General features: G+C 34.9%; 1 protein-coding gene and 1 long non-coding RNA gene across 5 annotated transcripts; both read right to left on the bottom strand.

Moving 5' to 3' along the window:
* Positions 1 to 2,990: 2,990 nt before the first annotated feature.
* LOC112743921 (uncharacterized) lies at positions 2,991 to 9,558 on the bottom strand. Of its 4 annotated transcripts, none has more exons than XM_025793352.3 (4): positions 8,449 to 9,558; positions 8,225 to 8,377; positions 8,003 to 8,116; positions 2,991 to 3,672 (listed from the first exon to the last, which is right to left on the bottom strand). In XM_025793352.3, the coding sequence occupies exons 1-3, from the start codon at positions 9,069 to 9,071 to the stop codon at positions 8,080 to 8,082; spliced, it is 813 nt and encodes a 270-aa protein (XP_025649137.1). In that variant the 5' UTR covers positions 9,072 to 9,558; the 3' UTR covers positions 2,991 to 3,672; positions 8,003 to 8,079. The 4 variants fall into 4 exon arrangements, with proteins under 4 accessions (XP_025649137.1, XP_025649138.1, XP_072070899.1 ...); XM_025793353.3 differs by having other exon boundaries at positions 8,221 to 8,377; positions 8,449 to 9,557; XM_072214798.1 differs by lacking the exon at positions 2,991 to 3,672 and adding an exon at positions 5,335 to 5,565 and having other exon boundaries at positions 8,221 to 8,377; positions 8,449 to 9,557.
* A 3,501-nt stretch (positions 9,559 to 13,059) lies between these two features.
* LOC140178339 (uncharacterized) lies at positions 13,060 to 15,264 on the bottom strand. The gene is made up of 2 exons (XR_011871220.1): positions 14,910 to 15,264; positions 13,060 to 13,285 (listed from the first exon to the last, which is right to left on the bottom strand). It is a non-coding gene; the product is annotated as an uncharacterized lncRNA (long non-coding RNA).
* Positions 15,265 to 15,875: the final 611 nt, after the last annotated feature.

Raw genomic sequence — 15,875 nt, 5'->3', positions numbered from 1 at the left:
ACTCCTGCAAGGGTTATGGTTGGGCCCCACTTGCTCCAGGTTGGTTAGTATAGAGGCTCCCCGGATGGATGCAAGGGTTGTGGTTTCACCCCACTTGCCCCGAATTATGATGAGTGATGTATAAAATGTGCAATCATGTGATGTATAAATGACGACATGGTCATGATGAATGATTATGGAATGTTATGAATGAATGTGAAATGATTATCTGAGATACGAGTTTCCCTGGATGAAAGCAGTGACTAGCCACCACGTGCTCCAGGTTGAGACTCGATACTCTGCTGACCCTATGTCGTAAGTGTGGCCGGACACTGTGAAAGTTCCGGATGAGCTCTCCCCCGTGGATAAACACCAGTGTGGGTGTTGTATGATTATGATTATGATCATGTTTATGATTGTGAATAACTCGAGTTGGGGATGCACGACAGAGGGACACTCCAATGGTTAGCTACTAGGACTTGTTGGGTTGGCTTTATAACCGACAGATGACACTCATCAGCCATAGGGCAGGCATACATCATTTGCATATGTTTGAATTGTTTGGGTTTGCCTATTTATTTTGGATTGCAATATCATATATGCTATGTTACCTGATTATGTGCTACTTGTTCTACTTGTACTTTAATTGTGTATTACTTGTCTGTATTGCTTGTGTTTGTACAACTGAGAGGTCCCTCATGTTGGTGTCGGTGGACGCTGAGGGCTGTTCTTGATGAGATGAGTTGATGATGTAATTGAATAATGATGATTATTGAATGAGATAATTTGAGTTTCCTGGGTAGACGCAGTGAAGTGAGTTCACTTGCTCCAGGTGAGGATATGTTGTATTGATATAGAATTGCTGAGATAGAATAACTGGTGATGGTCTTGTTTATGTTTCTGATTCTGATTCGTTGGAGAGTTAGAGAGATTCGAGAAGTATGAAGAATAAGAATTTGACTTAGCATTCCCTTATGACGGTTGCCTATTTATGGATTAGCGAGAACATAGGGTGAATGTTTGGTGAAAGGAAGTTTAGGATGCTTAGCGAGTTTTTATTACAATGCATTGTATTTATTTGGCACTTTTACTGTATACTGGGAACCCATGGGTCGAAGGTTCTCATTCCGTATATATTTCTTGTTTTTCAGATACAGGTCCAGGTGCTCAGAAGTGAGCTGTGGTTCATCTGAGAGATGGTGAAGATCTTTATATTCTCTACTTTATATTTTGCTTAGAATCTCTCCACCTTTACCTTGAAAAGCTTACATTATGTATTGAACTCTTTTGAAATTACCGATAGAGGCTCTTATGTTTCTTTTGGGAGAGATTAGGAGATTCTGTTGTCAACTACTGTTATACTGTACCCTAGTCGTCCTAAACTTCACGGGTCGCGACTAGTGGCTATTTACTTATGTTATATATCTATATACTGTCATTCTCTTATTTTCCTTTATGTCTTCAACTGTATATCGCTTTTGACTTCACGCTTTATCTTTTAGTTGTCGATGCGTGAGTGATACGACTTCGCGATTTTATATTTACACTTTTCAGACTTCTCGATTAATACTCCTTTCAAATATACTTATAATTATATATTAAAAATCCCCTTGAGAGTTGTACCACCTTATTATCATTGACTTGATGACTCGAGCATAAGGATTTAAATATTAGGGTGTTACAGTTGTGATATGTTACCCTTCTGCCGTCCATCCACATTCACTGTTACCACTACCACACAGTTGCCGCCACCAGTGAAAGACTAGCGAGAAGCTTTTTCGATTCTTCTTCGCTGAGGAATAGATGAGGCTCTCTCTATCCTATTTTTTTTTTGTTTTTGTTGTTGTTGAATTTGAAAGAGAAGTTATTTGTTGTTGTTGTTGAATTTGAAAATTTTGAAATATGATATTATTGGTGGTGGTGACCATGGAGAGGGAAGTACGTAGTGGTGTGGTCGTTGATGTGATGCAATTAAAATAAAACAAAGAGGTATTTCTATCATTTAAAAATTATTGTGTTTAAAAACATAGTTTAATATTAAACATATCGTTAAAGACTATTTTGAACGAAAAAAAAAAGTTAGAAACAATTTTTATTTTTATTCCAAATTCTAGGAATCAAGCAGTATTTATTCTTATAAAATAAAATTGTACTAGATCAAATTATTAATATATTTTGTATTTATTTCGAACACACTTGTTGAAAATTCTGGCTCTGTGTTTCAACCAAGGTTCTCAAGATCGAATTATTAGTGTTTTCTTTTTATTTTCGTTGTAGTCACACATGTTAATATTATAATACTTTTTAGACTTAAGTTTTATTTGGTTGGAAGAAAATAAATAAATAAAAAAGAAATAAAGAGAAAAAATTAAGTAAATTTTTATTTTTCGATATATTTAGTTAATAAAAACATATTATAAAAGATAATTTTATTTTTATATTATAAAATATATTAAAAAAATAATATTAAAACAAAATTATATATATAACAAATTTTCTATCACTTTTTCATCTAACATAAAAGGAGATTAAAATACAGTTATTCTCACAATCTATTTTATATTATTTGCCTTTTCTTTTATAATTTTTATCTTAAATCAAATATTAAAAAAAATAATTTTTCTTCTTATTTTCTTTCCTCTTTTTCCTCCCTTCACTCTCTTTCTAAGTGTTTTATCCGTTTATGTTTATTAAATACTTTTGCTCTGTGTGTTGAATTTGTCATAAAAACAGGTTTATTTCTTTTGCTTATTATGTATGAATAAATGGAATAACGATTTCTTCTATGTTGATTTTGGGGGGCCATATTTTGTATCTAAAGTTGTATTCACATGGTAATGCAAATTTAAATATTAGCATCGGAAAAAAAGTTGGTAATCGTTTGTATAAGATAAACAAATTATTTTTTGAGTAAATTAATAATATAATATTTGTTAATATTAAATTTATATCTTCACTTAAAACATTTCAAAGCATTTTTATTTTAGTTTTCACTTAAAGAAAAATTAAAATTTTACCCCTTAAAAATATTTCACATCTGTATTAATAACTAATAAGTTCACTGCCCAGCATTTTTACAGAAAAAACTAAAGGAGGAAAGGCTAAGGATAATGATATACTATCGATACAGTAACTATGACTTTATTTTCTCAACGAAACATCCACCTAAGAAAACTCAAACATTCCTCCATAACTATCTATGATTAACGAGACGAAAATTAAAGATCAGTTGCTTAAAGTTCAAAGATGTAAATATGTTTTTGATCACTTAGAAGAACTAAGCGATGGAGCTGACATCGATGCAGCATTGGAACCAAAAGCCTGAGGTGGTGCTTGCAGAGGCACATGCCTATTGATGAGCTCACGTGCAACTGTTTGGAGATCAACACCACCACCAGCAGTTGGGCCTATTGGGCTGGCAACAGCCATGTATTGGCGTGGGTCCATCATGGCCCGTTGATACACAGCCCAAGATGCTTGGGCCGTTGCTGGATCAAAGTGGGAAGATAGATCAAAGGTGGTCGGCATTGATAAGGTGGCGGGGGCAACGCCCACAACCGTTGGTAAGTCCGCAACTGAGAAAACAGTTGATGTCGGCACTCCTTGCGTTGGAGGAATTGGTGGCGGTTGGCGTATCTCCATTGTAGCAAGATGATTTTGTAAGAATGAGAGTTCGGCTTGTAAAGCTAACACCTACAAAAAAAAAAAGAGAGATCAGAAAATGTCACAAATGAAAAATATTACATTGTTGACTAAGTGTTTAATGTTGTTTATATGAAAATTAGTCATGGAAGAAATAATACGACTAATTAAGAACATAATTCCAAATTCTCTTTACTTTAAGCAAAATAAATAAATAAATAAAATTCCTAATAAACAAAAAATTCACCACAATTTTACTATTTTCTTATTATAATTATATAATCTTTGATTTATACTATTTATTTCTCTCAAAATTTATCTCGGTAATACCTAAATAGCTACTCATTTTCGATTTATCCTATTATAAATTCCATCATGATCAATCAAATACTATTATGGTAGGCTGTTTCTAACTTTCTATCATGTTTATTTTAAATTTGCATATACTACCCATAGATTCTGTTTGATTAGTATATATATATGGAAACATAGACATTGAGACATAAATTAAGAAAACATAAATACAAAAGATATGTATACATATTTTATGTTTGGCAAAACAAATACATAAAACACACAAAATCTTAAAAAATTTATCATATCCTCATCTTCTATTTTTACTATCATCACTCAAACTTTTCAACTACCACTACCTATTTTTTTCTCCATCATTCATAATAAAAAATAAATCATCCAATCAAAAGATAAATAAATAATTAAACATCAACTCAAATTATTATTACCAACAAGATCTCTTTCGAAAATCATTTCAATAATTTTTTTTATTAAAAAATAAGGGAAATAGATAGAGATCTCTTTCAGTGCCACCTTATCCTTGTAAAATTCGGTCAAACCGTAATTAATTAAATAATAAATTAAATAGGAGCGAATATGGTTAGAAAATTTAGCAATCAAAATTTGATAATTTAAATATGATATGTGGACTCAGTGAATTTTTCTGAGTCGGAAAACATAGTTTTCTGAATAAAAATGCGCACTAGAAATTTGACCGGCAATACCGGCTGAGATCTATCCGGTACTACAGCTGAATAAATTAATTATAAGTGAATAAGGTTAGGAAATGAGAAATTATAATTTGGGAAGCTAGAAATATTTAAAATACGATTTAAAACTCTAATATTAAAGGTTTTGGCCCAAAGTTAGGCCAACGGACTAAAACAAGTGAATTGGGCCCAAGACCCAACATATATAAACATTAGTTATGAGCATTTCAACTCATTTACCCTAGAGAATGAGAGAGGGGGCGGATAGAGAGAAGAGAGAAAGAAAACCTAGCTTTCCAAACTTCAAATCACCATAACTTTCTCTCCAGAACTCCGATTGACGAGCCATTTGCGGCCCCGCGTCGCTCTTCTCATCCTCTACAATTCTATATAAGTTTTGTGGTAAGTATTCCACTGTCCTCTGCCCAGTTTTCATTTTTCTCTTTAAATTCGAATTTAATTTGGGTTTTGAGGAAATCTTGTGATTTTGGTTGTTTAGAAGTGCTCTAGTATGAGCCATGGGTGATCTTCATCACAAACTTCAGTGGGTTAAGGTAAGATGTAACACCCTAACTACCAAAGCTCACGCTTCCAGTTGCGCAACTCTGATAGCTCGGATATTACGACGACACTTATACTATTTACTACTAAAATATGAGCCTGTTTGAAACTTTAAACCGCAACACCGCTCCCAAAAATACTCTTGTTCGATAACATACTTCCATAAATACCATACAACTTACAACAACTCATAAAGAGTACATCCATATATATACAAATATATATATAAATAATATTACAAACATAATCCAATACAATCCCTATCCCTCTTACAGATTATATCAAGATAAAGGCGAGGGTACAAGAATAATAATCTAAAGCAATACAGAGCATCTCAACAACAACTAGATAAACTCTTCGTAACTTCTGCGCCCATATCCTGAAAGGGGAAAAATGTAGGGGGGTGAGAACATCATCCTCGAAAGGGTTCTCAGTAGAGGGTTTTTGGGAATTACTGTAATAGGATACGTGAAGATAACCGCACCAGTGATTCATAACCATCTTATGCCTCTTTTCAAAAACAACGGTTTACAATGAAAGTAAAGTCGGAAATATTTTCGGAAAGAAGAACCATTCAATTCTCAAAACTCAAGAGCCTTTCAAAACGGTTTATCTATGCGGAACCAAAATAGCCTTTCATAATTTTATTCCAAATCAGAAACACAAAACCGAAATCAACCATCAGTTCATCTCTTTCCAACCACGGCCCTAGGCCCAAACAATCCAACCAACAACCAATCACCACAATCCAACAGAGTCCCAGATGCAAACACAGATAGGAAGTTCAAGCACGAACAAACGGTTATTACAAGTAGAACAGTTAGCAATTAATCACATAGGCAAACCAAGTATAATATGCACACCCAACCAATGTCACACAAATGCATATGATGCATGCCTGTCCCTAGTGGCTGATGATATCATCTGTCGGTTATATAGCCAACTCGACACGTCCTGGTAGCTAACCATGGACAGAAACACCCTTCGCAGAGCAAGTAGGTTTGAGCTACAACCCCATTGCTACTACCCGCTCAACCCAGAGCCAGTGGAATAACCACTACTGCGGCTACTACCCAGGCGCATGTTTAAAAGCTCAACCTGGAGCGAGTGGAATCACCACTACTACCGCTACTACCCAGGCATCACAGTCTCTGACCTGGAGCAAGTGGGACGAACCACAACCCTTGCTACTACCCAGGTATCTCAAGCATATATTCATCCAGTCCCAACCATGGATCAACATCCATCTCAGCCATCCGGCTTAAATTCATAATTCATAATCAGCCATACGGCCCATAACTCATTCGGCAATCCGCCATAAATCAATATTATACACAGCCATTCCGACTCATAACAAAATGGCACCTCCACCATTCAACATCATCAAATTCATACATCGGCATTTAAGCCATAAATCACTTTTCTCAATTCATTCACTTTGAAATCAAGTTTCAACTCTTTTCAGCCTTGGCTTTAAAGATCTCATTTCTCAAATCATCTCAGGCTCATAAGCCAAATTTACTCAAAGTGAGTTCCCTTTTTAAAACAAAGCCACTCTCGGCATTCTCTTTCCAAAACTTTCGAAACCATGGAAAGTTAAAGATTCCTTTTGAAACATTCAAAACCACCCATCCAACAATGGGATTTTTGTAACAAAAGTTCCTTGGCAAAGTCTCAAGTCCTTAGGGGAGAATAGCATAACTCATCTCGCCAAATTCATTTTAAATCATTAAAACCTTGGCTTTCCGATTTGAGTAATAAAATAGGATCTAAGCCAAACCGAGTCACGTAATCATTTACTTCTTTCAAAGCCGTTTCCTTTACTTAAGCAAAACCAACTTCAACCCCCATGATAAATTCTAGAACATTTCAACTGTTCAAGGTTTGTTTTAGTCTTGCAAGAATTCAAAATTCAAGGAGTACTTAAAACCTTTCTCAAAACATTTCAAAATGAAACTTGTCAATAGATAGTCAGGTCTTTTCAAAATCATTAAAACTCTTTAATTGAAACCCCTAAGTCAAATTCAAAGGCATAAACCCTTTTCACATTCAAATAGCTTTAAAACACAAGTTTCATCTAAATAACTTTCTCCTGAAAGAGATACAATGCCTTTCTTAAGAAGAAAGACTAAATCACAATTTCCTCTTTAATAATTCATTTCAAAATTATGAATCATCCTTTTCTTGATAATTCAAATAAAATAGTAGAAGTCTTTAACTCATCATTTTCCAAACAACATTTCAATAAAGACTCGGATTTTATAGAAATTTCGGCAGCACCTCCCCTAAAACTTGGACTTTTGCCACCTGGTTCGGGTCCCAACTAAACCGTTTCTCATTCCTTTTCAACAGCTCAAAACCAGAAATCAATTCAAAAGCAAGCTAAATCCAACAGTCGCCTCAATGGCATACCCCAAGGAAACCATTTCAAAAATCAACTCAATATCAACCGATTTAACTCATTTATAAAGCTTTAAAGAATCGGTTCAGCAATAAATCATTTATCAAAACTAGAGCAATTAAAGCAACCCAGGCTGAATTTCAAGAGCATTCTATCTTTTACATCATCAAAATAATTGACTCAATCCAAACCAATCCTCAATGGATTAAACTCATTTCAAATATTTAAAGAATCAACTTCAAACATTACGTTTCACAAGCCACACAACAATTCAGCCAAATCAACATCCATAGTCATTCGAGTCAATCAATTGATACATAAGGCAGATACAATCACCAAATACACAATATCTCACATCAATACCCATATGTAATAATTCCAATAATAAACTATAGTTTTTGGAAAGCGCCCCTACCTCGAAATGCAAATCCATAACCCAAATGCCTCACAGGGTCCTTTCCGCCTCAACCCGAACCGACGGCAACCAAAACCTCAGCTCCCAGCCACTTTCACAATAACCATCGCAACACTATTCGCAACATATAATAATCAGGACTCGACCCCACGTTACTAAAATTCACATTCATTAACCAAACACAACGAAATACTAACGCGAGGTTTTCCGAAACATACTTACTGAAATGACAAAGGCAGCTGCGAACACCGAGCACGAAAGGCAAGCATGGATACACGACCCGATACTGAGGACTCAACGGCTGTTTTCGGCGGCGGAGGCAAGGTACGGCGACACCCAGCGGCCCTTCCTCCCTCCACGTGACTCAGATGACCACTGCAGCAACAAGACGTGACTATGGTATTCTTGAAGTTCAAAGGAAACAGAATCCATTAACAAGACCTTACCGGCAGTGTATTTCGGTGACGGTAAATGGCGTTTTCCGGCTGCCAGGCATGGCGGCACGACTGACTTCTCCTCCAAGAAAGGCTGTGACAGAACCAGAAACAGGGGAAAGGCTCACCGAATCAGTAAGGGTTCTAATGGCGGCTTTTTCCGACGGAGGAAGCGTTAGCTTCGCGCAGCACGGCGGTTCCAACGGAGGCGGCGCCGGCGACGCAAGCACGGTCGGGTGCGGTGGCTGGACTCCCAGCTCAGCCCCAGATCTCTCGCATCTGCTCTGCTCCCGAGCTCTCCCTCTCTGCTCTACCATAAATGACGGAGACTGTCTCGGTGGCAAAGGTGATGGCGGCACGGTGAGGACGACGGCGTTAGCACACGGCGGCGCAACGGGTCGTGCTCCTCGCGTCACTGACCCGCGCTTTCCTCCCTCAATGTCGCGCAGTTTCTCTCCTCTGGGATCCCTCGACAACGATGATTCCTTGGCGACGGCGCGGCTAGGAGTGATGGTGTGACGAACAGAGGCGGCGGCACGGCGTGCACGCGGTGGTGATGAAGGCTGGAAGGTGGGGTGAGGCTGGACGGCAACCCAGCAGTTGCGGCTCTGTCTCGCGCTCTCTCTTCCACCCATGACTTCGGTCCATGGCTTCCTCTCCTTCGACGGCGACACGACGGCGCGGCGGCAGTGATGCCCGCCGGCGCCGTCCTTCCTCTTCCTCTCTCCACTTCTCTGATCTCTTGTTTCCCTCCTCCCTTTCTTCGTTTCTTTCTTTCAGGGAGTCAAAGGAAACTTTGTGTGCTGTTGCTTTGGGGGGAAGGGTTTCGGCTGCTGAGGGCTAGGGAGCTAAGTGTGGGCAAAAAGGGAACCGGGTCGGTTAACGGGTTACTGGGTTAGGGTTTCCTTATTTTGAAAATTAGGGTTAGGGGTAATTTGGTAGTTTCGAATAAAATTGGGAATAATATAATAATTGAAACCCAAATTAAATCCAACACTAGAGGTATATAGAAAATACTACTTGCTCATCAATTTCACAAATTATTTTCAATAAAATGTCCAAATCTAAAAATTAGAAATAATATACTTAATTTCTTCATTTTCCAAAATAGCAGTAATAATATTTAAAATATTACTTATCTAATCCAAATCATATAAAATCCTTATTGTTTCATAACTATCAACCTTATACTTTAAATATAGAAAATAATCCAATAATTATAAAATTGGATAATAATCATAGCTTATCTCAAATCCAATAAATCAAAGCTTGCCTTAATTATCTTTAATAAAATAATCTCTGAAATTAAGACTATAAATAACTGTAGGATTTGAGACTTGATCATAATAAGACTTTTCAAAAGTTCTGGGTCTTACATAAGAAACCCTCCAACCCTTGTGATTTATCATTTTCATCACAAAAGATTTTAACAAATTAAAAAAAATAATGCAAATAACAATCAAATAGTGAAACAGAAATATTTTGCTAGTATTAAAATTTTCAAAGAAAAAGAGATTAACACTCACTACCCACCATTTCAGATTAAGAAAAGAAGTTCTAAGTCAAAATCTCAAGAAAAAAATGTCGTGCAAGCTACTAATTAAAGAATCAATGAGTATCAGAGAAAAAAATGTATAGTATATTCTATAATAATAATAATAATAATAATAATAATAATAATAATAATAATAATAAGTGGTTGAATAATAGTTTCTCATTTTTATATATAGTTTTTCAATTTGAACTAATCTAAACCTAATATATAGTTTTATATGTCAAGTGAATGTTAGTTTAATTTATGAGAAATTTAATTCAATAATCTTTTATAGAATATAAAATTCTTACTAGAGATTTAAGGATAAAATTATTATCTCATTCATCTTTTCTAATTTTCTGTCTTCAATTATCTTTATCTTTTTAAATTAATTGGTTCCAACCTTTTCAATCTTAAAAAAAATTCATGTTAGTATACGAAGGGGTTATTATATTTAATTTGTTTCAATTGTTAAAAATATTATTATAATAAGGTGAATGTTTGCCCAAAGAAAAATCATGAAAACTTATATAAAGATGATGCAATTATAGGTGTTGCCGTGTTGGTAATTAGAATCCTATGAATGGAGCTCATTCTGATGATCGGAGCCAACAACAACTGACGTAAATGAAAGCCAAAAAGAGAAAGAATAAATAGAATGCGAAGAATTTGGGTCAATAGAAGACAAAGAATCTAGATCAGTATTTACACATGGTGCCATTAATTCTATTAATGATAATTCTATTCCATAGAATATACTTAATGGAACCAACAGCTTTCACAAGATACAAAATCAGAATAATATCCCTAAATCAAAGGAAGAAAATCACGGGAGGTAAAACAGACTGAAAAGAAAGAAAATTATTCCATCATATTTGAGGTTTTAAATTTCATAAATGATGAGGAAGGAAAATAGTCTCAACCTAAAGAGGAATCGCAGTCCAAAATTAATATTCAATAGGTCAAGACTTCAAGAGCAAAATAGAAGAAAATTTAAAGAAATATTCTAACAAATTAAAAATAATAATGCAAATAACAATCAAAAAGTGAAACCGAAAAATTTTACTAGCATTAAAATTTTCAAAGGGAAAGAAGTTGACATTACCAAAGTACAATCACCATTTCAGATCAAGAAAGGAAGTTTTAAGTCAAAATTCCAAGAAAAAAAATGTCATGCTAGCTGCTAATAAGAAAACCAATGAGTATCAGAAAAAGAATGTGAAGAATACAAAGAATATTGGAGTTAGTTTAGTAGATTAAACCAAGAAATATACAAAAACAATCAGCATGATGGGATGTACATTCTAATGGATGGTAGTTTAGATAACCAAACTAAACTCATCCTTGCTAAAATGATGGGAAGGAGTCCTATGGCTCATTATATGATGAGGTCTCTAAAAGACAAACTTCCAAAACCAGAGAAAAATGACAAAGACGAGTGCACGAAAGACGAGAGCTGTTCTACCCATAAAGAAGAACCCTCAAGTAGGAAAGAGATGCAGATAGATTTGTCTACCAATATTATGGAAGCTTAACTACTTCGATTATGGATAGAGAATTTTTATCCATAGGATTCTCTTTATTTTATCTTTGCTATTATCAATATTTTCATTTGAAATTGTAGAGGGGTCTCGTCAAAAGTCTTTCACACTATTATTAAAGATCTCAGAGTTAAATATAACTTTAAGTTTTGTATCTTACTTGAAACTCACATTTTAGGGATTAAAGAGGAGAATATTATTAGAAAATTAGGCTTTGACTCTTGAAGTATTAGTGAGGCAGAAGGTTTTTCAGGAGAAATTTGGTGTCTATGGATAAAAGATTCATGGAATATCAGGACCCTCGTTATGTATAAATAGTTTATTCATATGGCAATACAGTGAAAAAGTCAAATCCCTTGAAATTTTACAGCGATTTATGGTATCCCCCAAGTGAAAAATAGAAATTTGTTATGGAACAATATTGAAGAGATTTATCTCAACATCAATGGCTCTTGGTGCTTGAGAGGCGATTTTAACTCTATCATTTCTCTTAATAATTTGGGGGATTCTCATAATCTCTCTCAAGATACTCATAAGTTTGTTAATTGTTTAAATTGTTATGAATTAAAAGATTTAGACTTTTCAGGTCTTCCTTTTACCTGACAATGCTATGAAAAAATAGTAAAAGGAGACTTGATTATTTTTTAAGTAATTTTGAGTTTGAAAATAGATTCTTAGATGTTGGAATTAGACATCTTCCTAAATTAAAATCTAATCACTTTCCTATTTTGCTAGATTTTAGAGCTACTACTAGCAACTAAGTGGAAAGACCTTTTAGATTTTTAGCCCCTTGGTTCCTTCATAAATAATTTAACAACTTGGTGAAAAATAATTGGGATAAAAACAATAACTTCCTACAGAACATTGTCAACTTTATCAATAATATTAAAATGTGAAATAAAGAGATCATCAGAAATATCTTTAAAAAGAAGAAGCAGATCCTGAAAAGATTAGAAGGGATCAATACAGAGCTATCTTTAAGCCAAAATTTCTTTCTTGAAGACCTTCAAAAAGAGCTTTGGAAAGATCATGAGTTTATTGCTATCCAAGAAGAGATGCATTGGCAACAGATGTCCCAATGTAATATCATCAACTTCGGGAATAGGAATACGAAATATTTTCATCAAAAAATCAATAGAAAACACGAGGAATAGAGTCATGGAAGTCAAGTCTAAAGATAGGGCTTGGGTGGATGATATAGATATGCTTAAAGATTAAGGAGTTGGTTTCTTTAAAAATCTCTATACTAATGACGTTATTATATCTATTTTTTTTTTTGTTTAAGAAATATTTTCTAGACTAAGGGAGAATGACTATATTAAAATTGGAAAAGAAGTGCGTGTTTATTAGGGGTGTTCGCGGTGCGGTTTGGTTTGGTTTTTGAGGAAAAAGTCATCCGATCCGATCGTCTAATTAAACTGCGGTTCGGTTTGGTTCGGTTTTTTATCAAGGCCATCCGAACCAAACCAAACCAATTAAAATCGGTTTGATTTGGTTCGGTTTGTTTGATTTTTTCAATCAATTCAGAAAAAAAATACTACCATACTATTTCACAAAGTCATAACATTGAAATCGACAAACACAAATACACAATAGCTAACAAAGTCTAGATCTAATAAAATTTAACGACAAAAGAAATTCAAATACGACAATTAAAGAAGTTTAATAGTTCAACAGTCAACACAACTGAAAATTAAAAAAAATGTCATTAAAAGATAGCAAAGTTATGGTGTCTTCTCTAACAAAACAGCTAAACTTCTTAATACAAACCAACCTGAAATAAAAAAAATAGTTACATAATAAGAACAACGACAACAACAACAACAACAACAACAACAACAACAACAACAACAACAACAATAATAATAATAATAATAATAATAATAATAATAATAATAGTTATGCATCTATTCTCTACTCTAAAGTTGAATTGGCATTGGTGCTCTATATGAGAGTGAGGGTACAAGTCCAATATCTATAACTCCAGTGACATTATAATATACATATACCAGAATGACCAAAATTCAAAAGTACCAGTGCCAATAAAATTAATCTTAGGAAACAGCTACATGAAATGAAACCATGGTGATAGTAGTATATATGCATCATGCAATGAAATAATGAGGAATACGTTCGATAAAATTATGATAATTAATTAAGCACCGCAAGACATCACTATGTGACTGGAACTTTATATCCCCAGAGTATATTTCTGCAATTTTATCTATGTTCATACCATGAAGAAAATAAGCAATAATGTATACATTTGTTCACATTATGGAAGAAGAAAAATGAAACAATTATGGAAGTGGAGGATATGGCTAAGCAAAGAGCAAGAGGAAAGTGGTCAAGACAGCCCAAAAAGCTATTCTTGCAACAAAAGTAGGAAGGTGAGAATTATGTTGGAGCAATTCAAGTACAAAATATGTAGTTGGGGCATAAATTTTTATTTTCTTTCAATAGACATACCTTTTAATCCTAAACTCTTCATTTTCAACTACAAAGAATATAAATCAAACTCTTCTTCACTATTTTGTTGTGCAATAGTTTCATGATGAGAAGATGCTTATATAAAAAGGGCCAATTGAATTATGAGTTATGATACACTAAGAAGCCTTCATTTCTGTTATAATTTTACTCAAAAGACATGCCTCAGAGTTCCCTTTTTGTTATCATGAGTCAATAACCAACAATAACAAATTAACAAGAATAAACTGAACATAAACTGAACAATAAACTGATCTCAATAAAATGAACAATAAATCAATAATTAGCAAACGACAATTTATCAAGAATAAACTGAACAAAACCTGAACAATAAACTGATAACCCTAAACTGAACAATAAATCAGCAAGACCAAATTACCAACAATAAACTGAATAGATGGTAAACAGCAATACCAACAATAACCCTAAATTGAATAAACTGAACAATAACCAGCAATACCAACAATGCATCAGTAAACAGCAACCAGCAAGGAAGCAAGCAGGACATTTCCATTTTCCAATATAATGAACCATTAAACAACAATAAAATGAACCATTAAACAGCAACGCAGTAAGCAGCCAAGCAGGACATTTCCAATATATTGAACCATTAAACAACAATAAAATAAACCACTAAACAGCAACCAGCAAGGCAGCAAGCAGGACATTTTCAATATATTGAACCATTAAACAACAATAAAATGAACCATTAAACAGCAAGCCACTGAGCCAGCAATAGCAAGTAGCAACAAATCAACAATGCATTTGTCTGTAAGTATTAACGTGGAAAAAAAAGGCTATAAATCAACAAAACTTAGCAAGAAATAAACAAATCAACAGCAAGCGCCAAGTAGCAACAAATCAACACTAATGAACAGAATTACCAGTAAACAGCAAATGGTAAACATTACCTGAATCGGTGGCTCGGGCTCCATATTGACTTGGGAGGAAGGCTGAGTGGGAGACTGGGAGGTGCTGCCGTGCTGGGCTGAACTGAGGGGTTAGGGTGGTGGCGTCTCTGTGCTGGGCTGAACTGATGGGTTAGGGTGGCGGCGTGATGGGATCTCTGCTCTGTCGGCGTCTTCGCGAAGAGGAAGGCTTCGTGTTGGCCTAATGTGCGACGGGCCGAAGGCTTCGCAGGTGTGGCTGGGTGCGCAGGTGTGGAGTTTTGTAGAAGAGAGGGCGATGAGCACTGAGGTAGGTTAGGGATTGGGGATTTGGGGGTTAGGGTCAGACGCTCACACTCACGTAGTTTCGTTTGGGGGTGGGGGTCTGGGGGTGGGTTAGTAATGTTTAGGGTTTTTTCCTAATCGGTTCGGTTCGGTTCGGTTAGGGTTTTCAAAGTCAAAACCGAAAACTGAACCGAACCGCACAAAAAACAGCAAAACAAGTTTTTTTTCGGTTTTTTCGGTTTTCAGTTAATTCGGTTTTCAATTTTTTCGGTTCGGTTCGTCGGTTTAGTTTGGTCCGGATTGGTTTTGAACACCCCTAGTGTTTATGACTAAATTGTAAACAACAGCCTTTAATATGGGAAGCTGGAAAGCTCCTACGAATGCTGGGTTGTCGGCTAAATTTTACCAACAATTTTGGTGTTTTAGGACCCGAATAGCATTGATACGGTTAACCAAACTCTTATTTAGAAAATACACTCTCCTAAAAATTTTAGTCATTTTAGGTCTATTAGTCTTTGGAATGTTTGTTACAAAATCATTACTCAAATTATTGCTGATCATTTAAAATATTTTATGCCTAGTACCATATCCAACACTCAATCTAATTTTGTGACTTACAGGATAAGTGCAAATAACATTCTTATAGCACAAAAGTTTATTAACTCCATGAGGAATAAGAAGGTTGAAAAAGGTTTTATAGCTATC

This window comes from Arachis hypogaea, chromosome 14 (assembly GCF_003086295.3).
Source record: "Arachis hypogaea cultivar Tifrunner chromosome 14, arahy.Tifrunner.gnm2.J5K5, whole genome shotgun sequence".
NCBI classification, from domain to species: Eukaryota; Viridiplantae; Streptophyta; class Magnoliopsida; order Fabales; family Fabaceae; genus Arachis; species Arachis hypogaea.
Note: the sequence above shows the minus strand (reverse complement) of the source record. Positions and strands in the feature narration are given on the sequence as shown.